The sequence below is a fragment of the Choloepus didactylus genome, chromosome 22 (assembly GCF_015220235.1).
Source record: "Choloepus didactylus isolate mChoDid1 chromosome 22, mChoDid1.pri, whole genome shotgun sequence".
Taxonomy (NCBI): domain Eukaryota; kingdom Metazoa; phylum Chordata; class Mammalia; order Pilosa; family Megalonychidae; genus Choloepus; species Choloepus didactylus.
In genome coordinates, this window is record NC_051328.1 from 43432351 (window position 1) to 43455013 (window position 22663).

At 64.1% G+C, this 22663-nt stretch overlaps 2 protein-coding genes across 6 annotated transcripts; both read right to left on the minus strand.

Annotated features, from left to right (window-relative positions):
* Window positions 1-2350: 2350 nt before the first annotated feature.
* SNAI3 (snail family transcriptional repressor 3) lies at window positions 2351-8633 on the minus strand. Of its 5 annotated transcripts, none has more exons than XM_037815777.1 (4): window positions 8226-8633; window positions 5472-5585; window positions 4215-4748; window positions 2351-3045 (listed from the first exon to the last, which is right to left on the minus strand). In XM_037815777.1, exons 1-4 carry the CDS (start codon window positions 8299-8301, stop codon window positions 2846-2848), a joined length of 924 nt encoding a protein of 307 aa, XP_037671705.1. In that variant the 5' UTR covers window positions 8302-8633; the 3' UTR covers window positions 2351-2845. The 5 variants fall into 5 exon arrangements, with proteins under 5 accessions (XP_037671705.1, XP_037671703.1, XP_037671704.1 ...); XM_037815775.1 differs by having other exon boundaries at window positions 5472-5544; window positions 8226-8355; XM_037815776.1 differs by having other exon boundaries at window positions 5472-5541; window positions 8226-8337.
* A 5698-nt stretch (window positions 8634-14331) lies between these two features.
* Window positions 14332-22654, minus strand: RNF166 (ring finger protein 166). Its single transcript, XM_037815778.1, has 6 exons — window positions 22451-22654; window positions 17336-17492; window positions 16123-16235; window positions 15906-16020; window positions 15557-15664; window positions 14332-15143 (listed from the first exon to the last, which is right to left on the minus strand). Exons 1-6 carry the CDS (start codon window positions 22603-22605, stop codon window positions 15078-15080), a joined length of 714 nt encoding a protein of 237 aa, XP_037671706.1. The 5' UTR covers window positions 22606-22654; the 3' UTR covers window positions 14332-15077.
* Window positions 22655-22663: the final 9 nt, after the last annotated feature.

Here is a 22663-nt window from a genome sequence, read left to right on the forward strand (position 1 = left end):
GGGAACAGACAGACAGACTGCGGCCCGTCCACACAACGGAGGATTACCCAGCGACGGAAAGGAACGCGCCGTCAAGCCACGAGAAGACGAGGAGGGCCCTGGGACGCCTGTCGCCGAGCGAGAGAGGCCAGTCTGGAAAGGCTGCGTCCTGGACGACCCCAACCAGACGACCTTCCAGAAAAGGCAAAACTGTCCTGACAGCGAGAAGAGCAGGGGGTGCCGGGGCCGGGCAGGGAGGGCGAGCGGGTGGCGCCCTGGGCACGTGTCGGGAGAACCTACCCGTGGGACGCTGTGGCGGAGGCCGTGGGCCGTGGTCAGAGCCAGAGAACCGCAGCCCAGAGAGGGCGCCCAGGGGAGACGTGGGCTTCAGTTACTTACGACACATCCACGTGGGCTCATCGTTGTGACAAACGAAGTTGATAATGAGGAGACTGTGGTGGGGGTGGTGGGCAACATGGAACTCCGTACTTTCTGAGCAATTTTCTGGAAACAAAACTGCTCCGAAAAATAAAGCCTATTATGTTTTTTTAAATGGCTAGGAGAAAGGACTGTGGAGAAGGGAACCCAAATGGCATCCACAGAGAAAACGGGGCCTAGTTATGCCCAACGTCCACAGTCACTGGGCTACTGTAATCCGCAGGTTCTCACACTCCCCTGTTGGTCTCCAGAAGTTCAGATCTTACACGAGCCTCCCAGGTGAGCGCTGGTCGTCAGGCAAACTCACCAGGAAAGGCTGAGCGGTCGCCGCGGGGCCCCAGGCCGCGCTCCGTGGACAGGGCCCCATTCGTGCCCGGCCCGCTCGGGCCAGTGCCGCTGCCTCTGGGCCCTCCGCCAGCCCAGAGATAAATATAAGAGCATTTTCCGTGGGCTGCTACAGAAGGGAAAGCGTTCGGCCTTATTTTAGGCCTGTGAGATTCCTTTCCTTCGTGCCCAGCAGGTGCAATAGCCTCGTTTAGATATCAGGGCCCAGAAATAGCCCACAATTTACAACATAGCTTCCCACAGGCACCTGCCGCTGCTAAAAACCTGCCGCTGCTAAAAACCAACAATGCCCGCCCGGAGACGCCCGGGACTCAGGGAGGGGGTCCCTCGCCACAGTGGGCGGCTCCTGAGAGTGGGGGAGGGCTGGGCCCCGGCTTCACTCCCTCGGGGCTCCCAAACCCGGACCCCCACCTCTGTCCTGACAGTGACGGCAGAGTGGGGAGGGGGTGAAGAAACCTCCGAGGGAGGCACCTCCAGGAGACCCCGTCGGTACAGGGGTGTCCCATGTGCCCCGCGGGCTCGATGCCCCAGCTCTGCAGACTGAGTGGAGAGAGAACAAGGCTGTGGGCCTGGGACAGCCCCCCTGGAGCACATCCCGGCCCCGGGGTGCAAAGGCTGTGGTCTGGGCTGGGCCTTGGGGACACCAGTGTGACTTCCTTCTTCCCACCAGCTGGGACGGGGGTCAGGTGTGGGCCGGAGCTGGAGGAGGTCTCTGGGCTTGTCCACTCCACCGAGGTCCTCCTTGGCCCAAGGGACGAGTCCGAGGCCCTCACACGGCCGTTGTCACGCCAGTCCCCAGGCCCCCTCCATCCCCTGACGCTCTGCAGCCCGGCTGAGCCCACAGCGGGGTCCGGCCTGGTCAGGGCTGTCTCTGCCTGCAGTTTGGACCGAAGCTGCCTGAGCGGCTGGAGAAGGGACTTTTGTCCTGGGCTGGTCCGAGGGAACTTTCCTGAACGTTCTCTAACACAGAAAGGGGCTCAGCAGGTGCTGGGCAGCCCGGGGTGAGGGGCACCTGCATGCAGCCGTGTTCAGGGCCAGGACGGAGGGGCCGGACGCACGTCCCTCGGCCAGGGCCAGGCCTCCCGCGGAGAGGGCCAGGTGGCCCCTCGAAGCCCCCATCAGCAGAGGTGTCGAGACCTCAGCCCTCCTCGTCCCAGGTCCACCCTCCGGGATGGGGTGGGGGCGATGGCGCAGGCGAGGGGCAGGGCCAGCCCAGGGGGCAACTGGCCGGGTGAGCCCTGGTGTGGGGTCTTCTTTCTCGGTACCTGAGGGGGCCGGGACACCTGGGAGCCTGGGGCTGGGCCTGGACCCACGTGCTCCGGGAAAGGGCGGGTGGGAAAGACAGAGCAGCTCAGCCCGCAGGCGAGGGGCAGCTGCGAAGCCAGCGTCCCGGGAGGCCGACGCCTCTGTCCACAGTAGAGCCTGGGAGGCAGTGATGCCGGCCAGTCACCCGTCCTCTGGGGTCCCCAAAGTTTGTAGCCCGGGAGCCCGAGCCCTGCCTGCCCGCTCCCTGCTCTGCTGTCCTTTCATCCTCCTCACCTGTCCCGTTCCCGGCCTCACCCCTGTTCACCCTTGCAGGGACCCCCTCTGGCCCTGGCAGCCCCTCTCTGAGGCCAGGGGCCCCAAGTTACCACGGGGGGGCCGTTGCCTCTGGGGCGATTTCAGAGTTCAGCCTCCTGTGCAGACCCCAAGGTCTGCAAGACGAGGGGCTCCAGGGAACAACAGGCGGGAGCAAAGAGACTTTATTCCCCGCCAGAAGCCACTGCCACCTCGGAGGGACATGCAGCTCCTGGGGGCTCCAAGCAGGTTCTACCCCAAAGGCACAAATCAGGGGGAGGGGTCCCCAAATCTGCACCCCCTGGTGCTCGCATGTCTGCTGGAGTGTGCACGGTGCAAAGCGGCCCAGCCTGGCCTCGAGCCCAGCACGGAGGCTGACTGCACAGCCGCTCTGTCCTGCTCACGGCTGCGCCCTGCCAGGCTGCCCCCCGAGGCTGGGCTCCCCAACCTGCTTAGCCAGGGCTGAAACCGTCCAAGAAGCTGGTGAGTCGGCAGGCGGGGAGGCAGCCCCTGGCCCCACAGGCCCTCATGGAGCTGACCGCCGGCTCCCGGGCGCCAGGCAGCCCGACTCCACGTGCCGTGCCAGGAGAGACCCGCGGGAGAAGGTCTTGGCGCAGCCGGTGCACGGGAACCTCTTGGTGTTGGCGTGCGTCTGCAGGTGTGCCCGCAGGTTGGAGCGGTCGGCGAAGGCCCTGCCGCAGTGGGGGCAGGCGTAGGGCTTCTCACCTGCGGGGGAGGCCTGGTGAGGGGGCTGCGCCCCGAACGTGCCCACCAGCAGATCCCCCAAACGTCCCTCCAAGTCCCTTGCAGATACTTTCATCCCATTTATCTTCACCTTCACCTCCCGGAGAGGCAGTGAGGAGGGGGCCCGGTGCCCACCCTGCAGACACCCCGGCTGCTGGAGACGGGCAGGTGGCTAGACCCAAGGGCCCCCAGCTTCTGCCATCCTCTCGTCGGCCCTCTGCCGCTCACGTGGGGTGGGGGCTGCAGCAGAGCATGAAGGGGGTACTAGGGAGAACACGCTGCCTTAGGGGCTCGGTGGTGCCCTGCAAACCTTCAATTGGGGCCAAGGGGACGGGAGCGGAGCTCCTTGTACAGGGACTTTGGTCCCAGAACAAACCCCATCAAGCATTGGAGAGACGCTTTCCACTGCGGGGTGGACTCGCGGCAGACCCCGAGGGGACACAGATCGCCCGCGTTCCCACTGGTGGACGCCAGGGCTCGCTGCTGCCCGGGCACCTCCAAGAGACCCCCACGCTGCACAGCCCCCAGCCCGAGAGCCCTTCGCCCCCGGCATGCTAGAGCTGGGCTGGGGACTTTGGGGTTCTCTGGGAAAGGAAATTGGACACGGGGGACACCCCTTGCAGACGAGATACTGGAAAATGGTGTCCGCCCAGGTGGGACTCGGAAGACGCCGGTTGCAGGGCCAGGATGCGGGGCCGGGGGCCCCACTTTGGACAACTGCTTGGTCTGCGACCAGGAGTGTGTCCTGGCCCCGGGCGCCAGCTGTGGGGACTGAGCAGCCGCAGCTGCCGTGTGTGGGGTGGCCATTCCCTGCTCCGTGGGCAAAACCTCCCCAGTCCTGAGGGAGCAGGCTGAGCCCTCAGCCCCTTCCAGCTCAGATACGTGCTCTTTCCTCTGTCTCCCACCTCTCCAGCCCCCTCTCCTCCTTGGGCAGTTAGCCACCCTCTCACCCACTTTCCAAGGCCCGTGCTGCCCCAGCCCCTCAGCCCGGCCAGTGTAGACCCCCCCAGCCCCTTCTCACTCCCTCCCACCTTGGCTGTCCCAGAAGCTGGCCGTGGGGTGGGGTGGGGTGAGGAAGCAGATGTCCACAGCCCTCAGCACCCCTCGCTCTTCCCCGAGGCCCTCCGCCCTGCCCGCGGCCCCGTGCTCACCTGTGTGGGTGCGGACGTGGCCCTGCAGCAGCCAGGGCCTGGAGAAGGCCTTGCCACACACGGCACAGACACAGGGCAGCGTGTGGGTGCGGACGTGCAGCTTGAGGGCACCCAGGCTGGTGGGCGCCTTCTCGCAGAGCCTGCAGGGGAAGGCGCGGGGGGCCGCGGGGGAGGCCCCGGGGCCGTCGAGGCTGTGGAAGCCCCCTGGGGCCTGTCCCCCGTCCTCGCCCCCGAGCTGCTGGCCTGGAGCCTCGTCTGCCCCTGGGGCCCGGGTCGGAGGCAGCAGCCACCGTGGGGGCCGCTGGAGGGGGCGCACGCTGCCTCCGGGAGGCGCCCCTGGGACCTGGCTGCTGTGCGGCACCGGGTTGGGCTCTAGGGGGGCCGGGCCAGGCACCCCCCAGCCTTCATCGTTGCAGGGCAGGGGGAGGCAGGGGACGATTGGGTCGCCGTCCTGGGGCGCAGCAGGGGCTGCCGTGTCGGGGCGCTGGAAGGGCAGCAGCAGCCGGTCACACGCAGCGCAGGAGCCACTGCCTCCTGGAAGGACGGAGGGGAGAGGGCGCCGGGTAAGGCTGCAAGTGGGCCCGGGGGCTGCAGCCCCACAGAGCCTAGGGATCGAGGTGACTGCTGTGTCGGGGGTCGAATCCCAGCCCCTCCATAAGAGCAGGGCAGGCCCCTCGCCGGCTCCCTGGGGCCCCAGAACACGAAGTTCCCTCCCGTGAGCCTTGGCATCCAGTTCGGTGGTCCGGGGCTCGGGGTTCTGCCTGCCTCCCGGGGTCTCTCCACCCAGGGCTCCCTCCATGTTGCTGGGGAGCTCGTCCACATCAGGGCACGGGCAGCCCCAAAGTGAACACAATGTCTTGAGGGGAAGAGTTAGATTCTGGATTTCCCCAAAGCCCAAGTCTCCAAACGGTCCCCAACCCTCTTATCCTTGTGTGTTGACATAAATCTCCAGCCCTGTTTCTACCCCTGTGCCAAGGCTTTCAGATCAGAACACGTCTGTGGGGAAAGAAAAGCCACCAAGAACGGGGGAAGATATTTGCAAATCAAACATCTGATAAAAGACCAGTGTCCAGAATATATAAAGAGTCCCTGCAAATCAACAACAAACCAATAATGCGATTTTAAAACAGGCAAAAGATTTGAACATTTCTCCCAAAGAGATACACAAATGGCCAAAAGGCAGGTGAAAAGATGCTCAACCTTGTTGGCCGTCAGGGAAATGCAAATTAAAACCACAAGATACTGCCTCCCACTCACCATGATAGCTGTCGCCCAAAAGACAGACGGTGATGAGTGTTGGGGGGCAGAGAACTTGGAACCTCATACACTGCTGGAGGCAACATAAAACGGTGCAGCTCTCAGGGAAACAGGCTGGAAATCCCTCAAAATGTTATAGATAGAATTACGGTAGGAGTCAGCAATCCACGCCTGTGCATCTACCAAAGAGACACGAAAACATACATCCCCACAGAGATGTTCTTCATGGTGTTATTCATGGCAGGCAAAGGCTGGTCACTGATGGACAAACGGATAAGGACAATAGGTTCTGTCTGTGGTGTGGAATATTACTCAGCCATGAAAAAGAACAAAGCACTGATCCCTGCTACGGCACTGGGTGAACGAAGCCAGCCCCGCAGGCAGCACCTTGTGAGTGACAGGCCATGGGCCTCTGCGGGCTCTGGAACCTGCCATGGAGCCCTGCCACACACGGGAAGCAGAGGCGCATTATGCTACAAAGGGTAAAAGTGGCCTTGGAAAGCTGACCCTGGAGGCCCAGCTCGCAAAGTGCCTTGTCCAGCTGTCCTGCACGCCCCAGGGAGGGCTGGGTAGAGGAAGCCAGTGCAGGGCCACCAACCAGCCAGAACAAGAGTGTGGCCGGACGGACCTCATGTCCCTCCTCTGTCCAGGAGGCCCGGCCCCACCTGCTGGGCACCGGCCCAAGCGGTCAGATCCAAACCGTTTACGGACCCAGCCGGCCTTCCTCTGCTCACCTCACCTCCCGTGTTTCCCTTCTCCCTGGGTTTGCATCCCTGGGCCGACCTCCCTGGTGCTTTTGTGACGTGTCTTCCCTCAGTCCCCCGCTCCCTCTGACCCAGCGTTTTGCTGACTCACCACCCGCCTCGTCAGGGCCTGGGAAATTTCACCTGGGATCCACCAGTGCAAAGAAGCCTTTTCCTCAAGCTTCTTCTGAGGTGGGGCGCCCCCAAAGCCCCCCCAGCCCAGGCAGGGTGTGTCACCCAACCAACATTCAGACCTCGGCAGAGGGACAGAGGGGAAGGGCATGGGAGCTGGACGCCCAGGCGGGCCTGAGGCCAAGCCGCCCGGGATAGTCCCCCCACGCCCCCCACTACCTTCTGACCTGACCTCTTGCCACCCCAATTCTCCCAATTTAAAACCTGCAACTTAGCTTTCCATCCCCCAGAAGGGCGGGCAGTGATGGGCTGAGAGACAAAGCCCAAGGGTGCTGAGGCCCAGGAATCCCCAGCACAGAACCTTCCAGGCCTTTCCAGATGACAGACATCATCGCATTGTCTGGAAGCAAGTCCTTCCGGCCTCAGACGCTCGCTGCCGGCACCCCAGCCCTGAGCTACCCCAGCCCCGAGCTACCCCAGCCCCGAGCTTCCCCAGCGGGGACGCAGCCGTGCCTGCAGGCACCTCTAGCTTCTCGTCACTTTTTAAATTCATCCTGCGGCTCCCGCGGAAGAGATTTTCAAGTGCCGTCTGGCTTGAGAGATGGTCACCTCGGACACTGGGCCTGGGGAAGTGGTGGCTGGGGCTGCAGGCGGTGGGGGGAGAGCAGAGCGCTGGGAGGGCCCCCACCGCTGGCCAGCACTGTCCTGGCACAGCCCCCCACCCAGATGGTGCCTGGGACGGCTGCACCCTAAACAACGGCTTTTAAGCTTCCAAACCCTGACCCCTGAGAATTCAACTTCCCTCCCATCTGCAAACGACGGAAGCCAGTTTCCTTTACTGGGCGCGAGGCGCTGGCCCGGTTTCTGTTCTCCAGTTCACACAGCAGAACTGCTGCTCATGGCCCCTTAGGTTGATTTCCAAACCTGCAGGGCCTGGGCGGTGTCCCCAGTGGCTTCAATAGTGGGGGGCCCAAAGAGGGGCCCAGGGGTTTCCACGGAGCCTGGGGAGGGGGGTGACCACTGCCTTCCAGTATCTTCCTCCCTCCCCTTCCTTGAGCCACCGGGCACGTCCTCGTCCCAGCAAGCTGGCCCTGAACCCTCCGTGCCCTGCAGGGAGGCACGAGAGAGCATTGCCTGACTGCCACAGGCCACCGTGTGTCCCCGTGCCCAGCAGGGAGCAGGAACGGCACGGACAGGCACGTCACAGAGGGCCTGCCTCCCCCTCTCCAATGCCGGGGAGATGAAGTCGGCTGCTGCCAGCCCCTCTGCCCAGCCTGGCGGGGCCAGGCCTCCCCACGTGAGGGGCTCGGAGGGGAGAGCCCCTGGAGAGGGGGCCCAGCCGCATGAGGACAGGCCCTTCCCACGAGGGAGCCCATGGAGTCTGCCCATCTCCCATGCTCACCACACCAAACCAGGGTGCTCTGGGGAGCCCCCCAGCAGCAGAGCGCAGATCGCCCGGCCCCGCTCCCACCACTCCCAGGACCCCTCCAAGCCTGGTGCAGCAGGAGGATGACCCTGGGATCCCCCCAGCTGGGAATGTAGTAGTGGGGGCACCCAGTTCACAGGGGGATGTCCATAGCCCAGGTTTGGGTCCTTTCCCAAGCTTCTCTGAGTGGGGAGGGAACCCCCCATGGCTCTGCCCATGTGGCTGAGACCACCGAAGTGGGGAAGCTGCCCCCAGCTCTGGGGTCTCCCAGGAAGGACACCCCGGCACCTGCTGCACAGGCAAAGCAATTCCTTTCCCTCCCACCCGGGACCGGACACAGGCGTTCCCCGTCTCTCCGGGTCTCCCACTCCCCCCGCAGGGCTCCGAGTCCGGGGAGGGCTTGGCGGGGGCTGGGGGGAGGGGTCTGGGGGGCTGTGGGGCCCGGGGCCCTACCTCTCTGCGTCTCCAGCTGCCCGTAGTTGGGGACCCTGTGGCTGGAGTGCGTTTTCACCAGGAAGGAGCGTGGCATCCTCCCCTCCCTCAGCGAGGCCGTGGGTCCCCGCTGTCCGTCCGTCAGTCTGTCTGTCCGGCGCCGGCTGGCCCGAGCCCGGCCGGGGTCAGGTGCGGGGGGGTCAGGCTCATTAGCATAGCGCACCACCTCCGCCAACCAGGGCCCGGCGCGCTCGGGGGGGGCGGGGCCCTTTGAGCCACGCCCAGGCCAGGTGCGCGGGGACCGCGTGGCCGCCGGTGCCCCCCAGGCCCCCCCCGCTGGCCCCGGGCCCCGGCCCGGCTCGCCGGCGTCCAGAGGGCGGCCCTTTTTCCGTCGAGGGGCCCGAGCCGTGTCCGCCCACACAGCGACGGGAGCCACCGCGGAGCCCCGGGCCCCTGACTCTGCGCCCGACTAGCCCTGCTCCCGCCAGTTACAGCCTTCTGCGACCCAGGTCGGTGGGACTGATGGGCTGCCTCAGTGGTGACCCCGCGTCAGCGCCTGGGACAGGCCACACACCGGCGTCTGGGAGAGGGCCCTTTCCTGGGGGGCGGGGGTGGGGTTGAGGACCCCAGGGGGCTCTTATCCCTGCGGACAATGCTTTAGGAGTTTGCCGCGGAGGCCTCCAGAAAGCACCTTCAATTGGTCCAAAGGGCGCACAGCGGGAGTTCTGGAATTCCAGGGCGGTCGGATGGGATTAAGGGAAGTTTAAGGAAAGATGGAAGCATTTGCAACTCTGCAGCAGACCTCTGCAGCCCCAGAAGCCATCCCCGCCCTCTCTTCTGGGAGGAGGGTAGCCAGGTGTCTGGTCCTTTCTCAGCTGAGGTCTCAAACCCTCGGGGGCGGGCAGAGGGTGGGCAGGACCCTGAGAGCCACCGGGTGTGTCCACAGTTGGTGGAGCCGCCAAGGCTCCGCAGGCCACATGACAGCCTGGGCGCTCTGAGCCAGCTGGGGGCTGGGGGGAGATGCTGGGGAGTCTGTCGAGGCGGCTGGAGAGACAGCGGGGAGGGAGCGGCTGGGTCACCACCCCATTTTGCAGGTGGGAAGACTAAGGCTTGGGCCTGGGCCACCTGCTGCCCGATGGGGGATGGCAGGGCGGGCAGATGCACGCAGGGGAGAGGGTATCTTTTCTGCCCGCAGCCATGCGTGCGGGCTTCAGAGTACACGCTCTTTCTCTCCACCTTGTCCACCTGTCCCGGCCCAAGAGCTTTCTGTTGACTCTCTTCTCCTCCCCTCACAAGACCCAGGTAACACCTGCAAATACCTGGGCCACCCTCCACCCACGCCGGCCCTCCCCCCACCTACCCACTGGGAGGCCATGAGCCAAGCCCCTGCCTGATTATCTCCTTAGTCCCAGCCAGATGCCCCCTTTATTTAGGGGTGCTCTGCCACACCTACAAGAATCTGTGGGTCTCCCAGCAACATGGCCTTAGATCCCAGCATCTCTGGGGCAGGGACGGTGGGGCGCAGGGAGCAGCATGGCTTGCTGAAGCGCGACTGGGGAGAGGCTTTCCCACAGCCCCGGGGGGCTTCGGTGCAGGTCTCCCACTCCCTTCTGGGTCCAGGTGGCCTGGGAGCTGGGCTGGTCGGAGAGAGCCACGGCCTCACCCCTGCTGGAAGGCACGAGGCCTGGGCAAGGGCTCAGACACTGGCCTGGTTATTCCAACCCCATCACGATGGCTCTGTGTCTTCTAGAACATTCCCTGACTTCGTCTGGAGCTGGGAGCCTGTGGGGACGCTGGGTTGGCTCGGTGGTCTCACCTCGAGCGACCAGACTCTCATCCCAGCCGATGTCAAAAAGCTTCTCTTCTTTTATCCTGGGAAGTTAGAGAAAGGCTGTATGAAAGAATATGGTTTTCAACCTCCTGAATTTCTTTTTAGAGTAACAACTCATCAAAGTTTTATTTTACCTAATTAATGAAAGAACTATCAGGAAGACAAAGCCGGATCACAGAGGGTGCAAGAGACTGGTGTTAAATGTGTAGACTTTGTGTGTGTGTGTGTAAATATGAATGTGTGTATTTCCAACAAGAGAACAAAAAGGAACGCCGGCACCAAGTGGCTAAGTGCAAACCCACCCGCCTCCTGCACCCTCGGGCGGCCCAGGGGGGCTGCTGGCCCCCGCTTCTCAGAGTTGTCCCTGGGGGGCTGCACAGAAGCATTTCTGCTGTGACTCATGGGGCTGTGTTCAGGGTGGTCCCAAGGAGAGCCTTAGCATTTGCCCTGTTCAGACACGCATGGCCCAGGCAAGGACCGTCCCCACTCCTCTGCTCCGTGTCCTTCCATCCTCGCTACTGCTGCTTTGCTTCTGGGCGTGTGGTGCGCGTGCTGTGTGCAGATGAAGCCGCAGGGGCTGCTAACTATAACCCAGAGGTCCAACCAGTGTGGGCAGCTTGGGGCTGCTGGGGGAGCAGGGTTTGTGGGGCCTGCAGCAGCATGGTGGACGGGGAGCTGGGAGTGAGTCTGTCCCCAGCTCGGTGCCCACACCCTCTGCCATGCTCCTTCGTGGAGCATCTGGCCTTCGTACAGTGGAGCTGACCTTGCCCGGCAAGGCTGTGGTGAGCACAGAGGGCCATGGGTGAAGCTGTCTGTTGTGGGGAGGGAACTTCCCGTCTTACGGTCCTGCCCTCGCCATCTTGAGAACCGTGTCCCCTGGTTCATCCCACATTCGCTCTGTGTACTGTGCTTGTCTCGTGCCAGCACGAGGGACACAAGGATGAAGAGGCGCGGCCCTGTCCTGGAGGCTGGCCAGTGGCCGCTCCCTGGGCTGACAGTTCGAGAAGCACCTGCAGGAGGGAGAAGGCATTGGCCAGGCTCGCCCCGCCACAACTTCGGTCCGAGGAGCCTGAAAGCCGCGGCCTGAACACACAGCACCCAGGCTGAGCCTGCGGGTCCCCGCGCTGCCCGTAACGTGTGGCCAGGCCTGGGCAGGCTTTCCGAAGGCTGACTCAGGAGGAGGTGGGATCCCTTCAGGGCCCAGCGCACAGTGGCCAGCAGGGGGTCTTATGGCTAAAAATGTCTTCCCGCCCTCCTGGCTTGCTGGGGGCCTGTCAGCAGGACCGTCCCTGGGCCGCCCGGGTCAGGGCAGTGGGTCCCCTCAAGGTGAACTTCTGGGGCAGGCAGGGGCTCCTGTGCCCCCCCAGAAACCCTAAGAGGCAGCAGCGATGAAACCACCAGAGCTGCACAGCCCTTGCCTCTGAGAAGGTGCCTTCCTGGCAGCATCTCCAGCCTCTCACCAAACTTGCCGGAAAGAGAGGCGACTCCCCCGGCTCCCCTCCCTGTCTCCGGGCGGGCACCACGGCGCAGGGGCTGCGCTCACGGACAGCGTCCTGTGGCAAAGTCCCCTCGAACATTCACATTTCCTGATGGCCTCTGTGGTGGGGCCAACTGTACCCCCAAGAAAGGTACATCCGAGCCCGAGCCCCTGGCCCCTGTGAACATGGCCCCGTTTGGAGACGGGGTCTTTGCAGATGTCACCAAATGAAGCTGTGGGTGTTCTAGCGGAGGCCCTGACCCGACCCAGCCGGGGACCTGCTGAGGTGCACAGGGACCCTAGGGGAGGCCGCATGGCCTTGGGGACAGAGGCTGAGGATGCAGCCACAGGCCCAGGAGCCGGGGCCCTGACACTGGAAGAGGTGGGAAGGAGCCCCCCAGAGCCTGTGGTGGGGGGTGGACAGGGGGGGTGGGGGGGGGTACAGCCCTGCGGCCCTGGATTCTGGGCTCTGGCCCCCGACTGCAAGACGCTCGCCCACTATCCTCAAAGCCTGGTGGGTAGTGCTCTGTTTTAATGGCCCCAGTACACCGTGCGGCCTCCTCTTCCACCTGGGGACTCTCACTGGGAGAGGCCGGCCGAGGCCCAGGCCGAGAGGAGACTGCGTGGGCCGCACCTGCACCAGGGAGGGCAGGGGCCGGGAGGTGAGCCCTGAGCTCTCTCCCTCCATCACCCGGCCTTGGCCTGGGCCCAGGGTGAGGTGGACTCAAAGCCTCTGCCTCACCCTCCTCCTCGTCACCCACGGCCACCATCCGAGCTTCCTGTTTGATGCTTTGTACCTTGTGGGCAGTGGCCTCACTTGGGCTCCTGGGGCTGTCTGCTGGGGCTGCCCTGGCACCTCACAGCAGCCACCGGAGCCCAGGCATGGGCAGCTCCGGCCACGGGGAGGCCATGGGCACATGTCACCTTTCAGCCTCATTGTGACTGCGCCGACTGTCCCCCCGAAGTCAGGAAAGTGGCCATGAGGGGCCCTGGGCTGGAGGCCAGCTTTGTCCCTCCTCAGGGGGCATCTGTGCTCTTGGGTCAGCCGCCCCAGGCGTTCCAGGTGTGCAGCCGAGGAGGTGCTATGGAGGGGTGTGGGACAGTGAGGGCCCGGCTGGCGCAGCTTCTCAGCAGCGGGGGCTTGGGGCAGGTCCCCGAGTTGGTGTCTTCATCTAGGAAGTGGGCAGGGTTCGGCCATCTCCCGTGCCTTTGGGCTCAACGCAGAGGCTGAGCCTTTGTGGCCTTCGAGGCCCCACCCACAGGCACACAAGGGTCCTGGAAGGAGCAGCCCCCACCCAGGCAGGTACAAGCTGGTCGGTGAGATGACGCTGGGGACCGGCTTTCTTTTCGGTCTTTTGTCAGAGGCAGGTCCACGGTGCATGCTTTTTCCAGAAGGTGGGATGGCGCCCGCAGTCAGAAGGCAGGCTTGGAGCTGGCGTGGTGGCCCCACAGTCCTCACGTGTCCTCCTTGCTGCTGCCGGTGGGTGTCTGGTGTCCCCAGGCCCAGAGTCAGCCCTTCCACAGGTGGCCCCCTGCCCCTGTCCTCGCTGACCCGCAGCATCTGCCCAGAAGCAGGTGGAGCTGCCCCCCACGGCGGTGACACCAGGAGGCCACCTGGGGCTCTGGGGACCCCTTGCAGGCAGCCCGGGCCCCCAGGGGCAGGACCATCTGCACCAGGAAACCTGCCCGGGGACTGCTCCATCAGGGATGATGCAGCGTGCAGGGGCGAGAGCCCAGTCCCAGGGACCCCCACCCTAAACACAGGTGTCAGCAGCCGCTCAGCACAGCCCTGCAGCGGGACGTGCCAGGACAGGGCTCGAGTCACCAGATGGGCGTTCTGGCTGCTGTGTCCCCTTGCCACAGGGCCAGCCCGTCCTTCCCTGGAAGAGGGTCGGCTGAGCTTGGGTTTCCCTGCGATGAGCGGCCCCCAAGGGGGAGAGGTGCCAATGGGTGGGGCAGCAGCCTGGGGTGGGCTTTGCACTCGGCTGCCTGAGACTGGCTGCACACATGGGGTCATGGGGCCTCGGCACCTTCCTGATGTCACGGAGCTGACTGAGACCCTGCTGGCCCCACTGTCCTGTCTGAGGAGTGTGGCCTTGCGGGACTGGCTGGCCGGTGGGGAGAGGGGGATGTGATGCTCTCCACGGGCCCTGGAGTGGGGCAAGGGGCCCAACGCACCGAAAACAGGCAGAGGCTCAGGGGGCCACAGGGGAGGCACCGCGGATACCTCGGGTGGGAGGGAGGGCGGTCTTGGGTGCGTCTTCAGAGTCACCGAGGTGGGTGGGGGCAGGAGCTGGCCTCACTCTGGGGACTGTCGGGAAGGGGAGGTGGGGCAGCTGCGGGGCCGAGCGGGGTGACCCCCGGCAGTCGCTGCCCCCTCGAGGCGGCCCCACTGCAGACAGTGCCGTGTGTGCGACCACAACAGGACAGTCCCCGCCTGGCCCAGCCCACCCTCTGCACAGTCCCAGGTGGCTGCGGGGAGGGTGGGAGGGGCTCCCGGCCAAGGAAAGGCGGGTGGCCCTGCAGGTGGGACTGTGGCCCCGGGAGACGCCGAGTGTGGGGGACGGTCACCTGGGACGGCTGGCCTGCCCTCGGGCCCTCAGAAGATGCAGGCACAGGTGGCACGCACAGCTCCCCCAGGCCCTCCCGGCACCCTGGTCCTCTAAAGAGTTGCCACCGGAGCACGCTGAACTCGAATCTCGAGCGGCGAGTGAGAACAAACCTCTGCCGCAGAGGAAGGGTCCCCAGACTTTTTCTGACCCCAAACCAGTCCTTCGCTTTTTGTAGTTGCAGAAAAAAGCCACTGGATGAGCTCTAGATGCTCTGAAATACTTTACTTGAACTTTTTTTAAAGGGCAATAATTTATACCACGGAACAAAGGAGAGCCCTCGGGTGTTTCTGGAGGCTGCTCTGGTGGGAAGGTGACCGAGGCCGGGCTTCCTGGGCTTCCTGGAGACCACAGCTCATGGCCAAAGGCCGAGCTGCCACCCAGGCAGTGTGCATGCGAGCCCCCTCCACTCCCGGGGTGCTCCTGGCTCCCCCAAGTCTCTCTTCCCTCCCCAACACCGATCCCACACAATGTCTATTTTTGATTGTTTTTTTAAAAAATATAACTTCGTAATTGTTCCAGAAAAATACTATTATTCCTAGTCAAACACAGGTACTGCAATATGAAGAGTAACTGCTTTTCTTTTGTTCTATAAAATGTGAAAAGGTTATCGCACTGGATATTAGAAAAGATGCCGGAATTGCTAAGTATCACAAAAGCCAGTACCAAACGGACGAGGTGGGTGGGCCGGACACCAGGCGGGCCGGCCAGGGTCTCAGGGCCCCTCCTCCCAGCGCCCGGCTCAGCAGTGGGGCCTGGGGCTGCCCGGGGCCCGGCCTCCCCCTCAGTGCCGAGGACACCGAGGCTGTGGACAGGCCACTGCTCGCCCAGGGTGGACGGCAGCCCCACGAGGCCCAGGGAGCGGAGGGCCCTGCTCGCAGTGCAGTCCAGCGGCCCCCCTGGCTCTCCTCGGCTGGCGGCTCGAATGCCCTCCGGGGCGCGGCCAGCTGCCACCTTCAGTTCTCAGAGAGAGACAGGGCCAGGGCTGCCTGGAAGGCGGCTTCCTCGTCGATGCTGTAGTCCTGAAAGGCGGGAGGTCGGGCGGGAGGGCTGTGTGAAGGCAAGGGAGGGGCAGCGAGCCCGGCCCTCATGGGTTGCCTGCCTCCCCCAGACCCCCGAGCCCCCAGGAGCCCTGCGTGTGGCCAAGGGCAAGCCTATTTCCCCAGGGGGCTGGGCAGAAAGGACAGGGAGAGGCCAGAGGGTTCCAAGGGGACAGCCCCCCTAGTTCTCCAAACACCTGAGAGAGGAGCCCTGCTGTCCTCAAAGGGCCCCGTGGCCCCCAGGTGCTGTCCGCAAGGGGTGCCCCTGTGGCGCCCGTGTGGCCGCACCCCCCAAGGGCCCGTGTGCTCTGTCCAGGGGTGGGGGAGCTGCGGTCGCTGGCACCCCCTGGTGGCCACTGGGAGGGCCGGGGCGGACGAGGGGGCAGCGCACGCACCACGAAGGTGTCGTAGGAGAACTTGTGCCGGTGGAGGAGGTGCTGCAGGAAGTTGGCACTCTTGTAGCTGGGGTCGCCCCAGGGCATCGCCGAGCAGACGGGGCAGACCTGGGCCAGGGGTGTAGGGGTGAGGCCGGGCGCATGACCGGGGTACAGCCAGGATGGGCCCCTCGCGGCAAAAGCTCACACGCGCAGACCCAGCCCAGGAGGGGCCGTGGAGACAGGCCAAGGGGGCCCCCATCCCCCCGGGGCACCGTGTGGGGCCGGCTCCCAGCTCCCTCCCTGGGGCATGGGCCTGCGTGACCTGGGGCTGGGAGGGCCACCCGCGCGGCAGGCAGGAGGGGCTCACCACGCGGCTGGGGTCGCTGCGGTGGCTGCCCACACAGTGCTTCACCAGCTCCTGCTGGCCCAGGTTGCGGGCGCCGCAGTAGGGGCAGGCGAAGGTGGACCTGTTGGGGGTGTTGCTGGGCCGGGGAAAGGGAGGGTGAGAGGCGGCCCCCGGCGCCCATCCTGCCCTCTGTGGCCCCGGGCAACAGTGCCTCAGGAGGCTCAAGGGCAGGGCCTACCTGGGCATGGGCTGGGAAGTGGGCACCACTGGGACAAACTTGGGGCAGTTGGCCATCTGCTCCTGGACCTTCCCGCAGGAGGAGACGTGCACCCTCATCTTTGCCAAGGACACCTGTGCGCGGCAGAGGGGCGCCGTGAGGGGCCTGAGGCCTGAAGACCAGCCCCAGGGGGGCAGGGGCCTCAGGCCCCTGAGCCGACAGACAAACATCTCTCCGCAAAATTCCTTGTCCGAAAGTGGGAAAAACCAAATGGAAACCCAACCCAACCCCCACTGCCGCCAAAGCCGGGTCTGTGCGAGGCGATGGGTGAGGGTAGAAGCTCAGAGGCGGGGGCTCGAGAGCCAGGGGGCCCTGAGCAAGACCTCGGAGGGGCCTGTCTCGCCTCCCAGGGCAGGGGACGCCACTCAGCGTTGCCCTGCCGGGGGCCTGGGGTGCCCCCCACCAGCCCAGCATGGCCAACCTGGCCATGGAGGGAGAGGGTATGGGGGGGTCGGCCCTGGGGAGGGCCTGTGTGCGAGCCCAAGGGAGGCCACAGCGGCTGGGCAGGGGCAGCCCAGGACACCAAGGGGCTCCTTTCTGGACAGAGCACTGAGGGCTGCTTTCTGTGGAGACTGAGCGGTGGGTGCCGTTAACTCAGGAGAGGGAGACTCCAAATGCGGAAAATCAGGAGAAACGCTTGGCTGGGAGCCCACCGGGAGCTGCTTGGGGGCTTCCCCAACCGGGACCGTGCAGCCTTGGGGTTGGGGGTCGGGAGCTGGGGGCTACGGCAGTGCCCCCGACAGGAGTGGTGCCATGTTGCCCCTGGGGCCCCTCGGCACTTCTTCCTGAGTGGTTCCTCTCCAGCCTCTGGGGAGCTGGCTGGGGGCTGGGGCCAACCACAGGGGGGTCAAGGCTGCCCTGGGGGTCCCTGCTCAGTGACTGTATTCTCGCATGGCCACACGCTCACTTCCAACCAGAGCCCAGAGCCTGCAGCTGAGAGGGGGTCTGCCAGGGGGCAGGTGGCCATGGCACAAGACGTGGGGCCCTGGTGGGGTGACATGGCAGGAGAACACAGCGAGGGACAGGGGGACAGCGGGCTCAGGCCCCAGCTGGCGGGCGCCCCTCCTCCCCAGCATTCCAGGCAAGGGGCACCATTCCCCTTCCGGGAGCAGAAGCTAGGCCTGCGGCTGCGGACCCCACCCCAGCTCCCCCCAGGCCCGCTGAGGGGCGCTACCTTCTTGTTGCAGCCCCGGCAGGGTGCCTTGTAGGACGAGAGCTGCTTCTCCACGTGGGAGGCCTTGTCCACCTTCTTGGGGTCGAAGGGCAGGCGGCAGAGCGGGCAGAGCGGGGATGGCACATGGAGGCAGGGCTGCAGGCACTCCCCGCAGAACCTGCAGGACACGCGGGCTGACACGGGCCTCCGCAGGCAGGGCCGACGACTGCGCCCCGGCAGCCACACCCGCCAGGCAGCGAGGGCGAGACCTCAGGGCTCAGGGGCCCAGGGACGGCACGGGGGAGCCCGGAACCCTCCGGGTGCTGAGCTCCGGGTGGTGAAGGTCCTTGCATTCGTGGGAAAGGACCAGGCTGCTCACAGGGCAGGGCTGAGGCTGCCCAGGGTGGGACCACCTGGGGCCACGTAAGGAGCACGGTTCTCTGGGTGTCTCGGGGGGACAGAGCGGTGACCCCCTTCCTGTCACGTCCCATGGACGTGCCCCCACGCTTGCCACATGCCAGGGGCAGCCGAGAAATCAGCACTGGGGAAGAGGGGTGTGGCCGTTTTGCTGCCTGTGAGGGGCCAGGACAAGTCGCCCCCATCCTCACCTGGAAGGATGTACCCAGAGACCCATAGCCTGTCCAAGACAGACCCCCAGCTGGCAAAGGCCAGTGTGTGCTTGTGGGCTGCTGAGGCCTCCAGCTCGTCTGTGGCCAGTCCATGCCCGTCCCCCTCCTTGACGGGCGCGCTCCTGGGTGCTGGGGGCCCCCCGCTGGCCTGGAGCACTTGGTGCTGCACCTGGAGGTGCCCACGTCACAGGACCGGCCAGAGACGACCTCCACTGGGCCCTCGCGTGTGCTCTGGGCTCCCAGCGGGGGACCCTCCTGCGCTGGCTCCCACACCCCACTAGCTGGATCTACAGCCACTGCCCACCACAGCTGTAAACGCAATGCTTGGGCAGGGAGAGCAGGCAGCAGAAACTCTGGAGGATTCTTTGCCATGAAACTCCACGGGGAGCAAAAAGAGGGAGAAGGAGCTGAATCTCAGGCCCCCCTCGGTCCAGCTAGGTAAGAGGTGCTGCAGGGCCTGCTTGGCTGTGACACCAGGATGGGATACAGAGCACCCATGGCAACGAGGAAGTGCGCGGCACCGGCAGGGAGCTGGGCCAGGCACCACCTGAAGACGGCCGATTCTGCCGGGAGAAATCAGGCCGGGCCCAACTCTGCTCCCGCCTGGGTGCCTCGGCAGCTGAGCCTGGGGGGCAGCAGCTGTTCCAGAGGGGGCTGTGAGAAGGTTCCTGAATCTCTGAAGGACTTGGCCAGGTGAGGAGGTGAGAGTTCTCTTCACTGTCAGGAAACTTTGCTCTCTGTCTCGGGGAGGACCCTATGCTCAACCCAGTTCCTACGGAGAAGGCAAGAGCCCCCAGCCTGGGCTGCGTCGGGGCAGGGGTGCCCCGGCTCCTCCTCTCCTGGTGGGGCCGGGCCCAGCTCACCGAGTGACTGATCCACCGGAGCCTGCGTGACTCCAGCACCCTCTCCTGCTGAGCTCAAGGCAGTTTCGGTGGGCACTCGCCTTACCCGGCTCCCTCGCAGGCTCGTGGAGGAGACACCCCTGGCCCCCCTTTGCGGTCCCAGGCCGTCCCTCCGCGCGGTACCCCAATCTGAAGAGTGTAAAAGCTGAGGAAGGCCCTTACGTGGCCAAAGCACTTGAGGGAAGGGCTGGCTGGTGGCCCACAGAAGGCTGGGCGGGGCGTCCCGGTGGCTCCTGATGGCAGAAGGCAGGCGCACCCACGTCCGTCAGAGGGCGGGGGGAGGACCGGGGCCGGGGGGCAGACACAGTGTGGGCCAACCGTGTGGCAGAGAGTTGCTCAGCCATGAAAGGAACTGAGTTCTGATTCTGATACTCGCCACAACATGGATGGCCCTTAAGTGTGTTTGGCCGAGCGCACAAAGCCAGAATTCAAAGGACCCATACTGTCTGACCCCATCCATGTGACAAATCCACGGAGACAGAGAGGAGATTCGTGGCAGCAAGGAGCTGAGGAGGGAGACTGAGGCGTGACTGCTGGTGGGTCCGGGGTCTCTCTTTGGGGTGATGAAAATGTTCTATAACTGGTTGTGGTGATGCCTGTGCAACTCTGTGAATCTACTAAACACCACTGAATTGCACACGGCCAATGAGGAAGTCTGTACAGCACCTGAGTGACTTCTCCATGAAGCTGTTAACAAAAGAAAATGCCCAGGGAGTGGGCATCAAGTACAGCAGAAGGGAGGTCGGCTCCAGAAGCAGAGGCGGGGCGCAGCACAGGCTCAGGGAGCTGGTCTTGGGGAAACACGCACAAAAGGCAGGGGTGTCTTCTTCCAGGAGGGGGCAAGGGGGCTTGCATGTCAAAGCTGGCATAGCTGCACCCTGCCCGTCCCAACCTGTGAGCTGTGGCATCCATGAGCAGCCCTGATGACGTCACCGTGTCACGTTCCCTAAGGAGGCAGGTGACGTATCCAGGCCGCGGGCTGCTTGCGGTCTGCTTTCCAGTAATTGTTGCCTGCTGTGCTGGTGGCCAAGGCAGTGCTGCTTCTCTGCCCGAGCAGGCTGGCACTCAGAGCTTCTCTGCGGAGCGAAGCAGCTGAGGTTCGGCAGATGTGCAGCGCAGGCACCTCAAACCCCAGGAGCGCCAGTGGGTGCTCACGGAAGGGGCGAGGGGGGAGCGCCCAGGGAGACCCCCTTTGCTTGGACTCCTGGGGACCACTGCACACTGGTGTGTCCACGCCCACTCTGCCCTCAGGTGCAGGGGAGTCAGGAAGGGCTCAATGCAGCCGGGGCAGAGGCAGTGCCCCAAGCCTCCCCGGCACCCCCTCAGTGGCACACACATTCTGCTCTGCTCCCCCACCCTGGGGCAGGGCCAGGAGCACTGAGGCCTGGCCGAGGCTTTGGCTACAGGCAGCCAAGTGACAAAGTGGAGCTCTGAGCACACAGTTCTCCGAATCTGCTCCCTGTCCCTAGGGTCAGGAGGTGGACAGCGGCTGAGAGGATGGCCATGCCTGGCGCCCAAGGCCAAATCCTGGCACTGCCGTGACACTTGGTGCAATCTGCTGAACCTCTTTGCACCTCCCTTTCCTCATATGAAAGAATAACAATAGCGCCTACCTCACGTGGTTCTGGTGTGTACAGAATGATGAGAAAATATTTATTATTATCACTTCCTACTACTGCCTTTAGGTGTAAGTATTGCAATTCCCCTATGGCCTCTGTTTTTGTTAACAAGCTGTGTGTGGGGACACTTGGATGGGGCAGATGAAGCAGCGCAACCAGGAAGGAAGACGAGGCATAAGGGCTGGGGCCCCGCTGGCCACCCTCGGTCTGCCCCAAATGCACGCCCTCAGGGCTCAGGAACAGGCTGCCCGGGATGGCGCCCCTCTCCCTCTGGGGCACCCCTGGAATCCCCTGGAACTCTTCCACAGAGCACAACCGTGTGAGCCACCCTCCCTCTCAGGTCCTCTTCTGTCCTGGTGCCAGAGCCAGGGGTTCCTGCCTCCAGACGGAGCAGCATTCACCACCATAAAACCTACTCTGTGGAATGAAGTTGGCTTACAGTCAGGTAGCTCCAGGAGGGGACGACCAGGTCATCAAAAAAGATTTTAAAGAAAACTTTCTGTGCTCATTTGCATGCAAGCCTTAGCCATAAAGGGCAAGAAGCCTAGAGAAGAAGGCAGAGTGAACGGCTAGGAGAACAAAGCCAGCAGGACAGCCAGGGAGCCATTCGCTTTAAGGAAAAAGAGGCAGGAAAGGCTTTTGCCAGACCGGTAATGAGACTACAATCCTGCCAAGAAAAGCATTCAGAGGAGAGGCTATGGAAAAAGATGTTGTCACAATTGCTGTGAGTTCTGTATTTTGTGTTACCAAATGCACTTTTTAACAAAAAGCTCATCTAGAAAAAAAAGAGAAGATACTGATTTGAGCAAACCAGGGCACAGGAGACTCAATGGCCAAGGTTGGGTACAGGTGCTGGTGCCTGGGAAAGGTGTGACGTGAGGACCAGAGCAAGCCTGACAGTTCTCTCCGCGACGGGCTGGAGGACGGAGGACACACCTTGAAATGCCTACCTGTCTGCGCTTATGAGGAACAAGCCCGCTCCGGGGCTGCCCTGGCATATGTCACCAGCAGCCTGGAAACCCGAGGAGCAGCAAGCGCCCTTACGAGACATGCCAGCAGCATATGGTGGCGTGGGCGGGTGTGTGCTGCTTTTCCTGAGAGAAGGAAGGTGAAGGGAGCCTCGGGTCCTGAAACTGTCCCTGCCACCCCCCTGGGTGACTAGCAGGCACACGCCCACGAGAGAGCAGCAGTGCCAGTTCCTTTTTTGTACAAGAAGCCTTAGAAGTCAGCTGCCTTTGTTTGCATTACCTTCTAGGGCCTCCTACTAGCCCCCGTGCTCCTTGCCAACCCCAGCTCCTCAGCGGCACTGCCTATAACCGAAGCCCTCCCCACCTTGCTCATTTCACCAAAAAGGGGTGTTATTCAGCCATTTGGGAGGCCAGGAAGCTAGCACTCATCTCAGCTTCCTCCTGACCAGGCTGGTAGTTCTGAGAAGAGGCTGAGAGGGGAGCCCTGTGTCTGAAACACCACAGCAAAGTGCTTCCGGCTTCTGGTCCCCTGCCTGGCCGTGCAGTGATTGGTGTGACTCGGTTCTCCTTCAAAACTGAACAAAACAAACAGCACCAGACTCCAAACAACCCCCTCCGCTAACTTTAGGGAACTGCTGTCCTCGGAAGTCAAGACAAGCAGGCAGTGGGCTGAAAAAGAGCTGACGGCACAAACCACAAGCCATTTATTTGCAACTGCCCGTCCCAGTCGGCGACAGGCACAGCGGTGGCGTCTGCGGCCCTCTGAGGACCCGGGGGACGCCCGAGCCCGGGCAGAGCTGCGGTGGTGTCGCGCACCAGGGGCCGGCGGGCCTCAGGGTGGGCTGCGGGAGAGCGCGCCCTGGGAGTAGGGCCGGCGCCGCGCAGGGGAGCCCCGCGCCCCGCGAGCTCCCCGCGCGCCAGGGCGGCCCGGGCTTCGGCCCCTCCTCCGGCCCGGGCGCGGACCCCATCTCCCCGCCGCGGCGCTGGGCCCGCAGCCCCAGAGGCCGGGCGCACTCACGTGTGGCCGCAGCTGCCGATGGCCACGGGCCGGTGGTAGACCTCCAGGCAGATGGGGCAGCTGTACTGCGCCTCCAGGCCGCTGTCGCCGCTCGCGGGCCCGGCCGCCGGCTGCCGCTGCTGAGCCGAGGCCACCAGGCTGCGGAACATCGCCATCCCGGGCCGGCCCTGCGCCGCCGCCGCCCGCGTCACGGCCGCGACGGCGCCGCGGTGA

Bases quoted from the DNA above. Each gene is read 5' to 3' on its own strand.
- SNAI3 (XM_037815777.1), bottom strand. From the start codon at position 8,301: ATGCCACGCTCCTTCCTGGTGAAAACGCACTCCAGCCACAGGGTCCCC. The intron at 4,749-5,471 runs GTGAGTGGGAGG...CCGTCCTTCCAG, and splicing joins TTTGGGCGACAGCTATCATG to GAGGCAGTGGCTCCTGCGCT. The intron at 3,046-4,214 runs GTGAGCACGGGG...CCTCCCCCGCAG, and splicing joins CCACGTCCGCACCCACACAG to GTGAGAAGCCCTACGCCTGC.
- RNF166 (XM_037815778.1), bottom strand. From the start codon at position 22,605: ATGGCGATGTTCCGCAGCCTGGTGGCCTCGGCTCAGCAGCGGCAGCCG. The intron at 15,665-15,905 runs GTGAGCCCCTCC...CCCCTGGCCCAG, and splicing joins GCAGCGACCCCAGCCGCGTG to GTCTGCCCCGTCTGCTCGGC. The intron at 15,144-15,556 runs GTGCGTGCGCTG...CCCGCCTTTCAG, and splicing joins TCTCCTACGACACCTTCGTG to GACTACAGCATCGACGAGGA.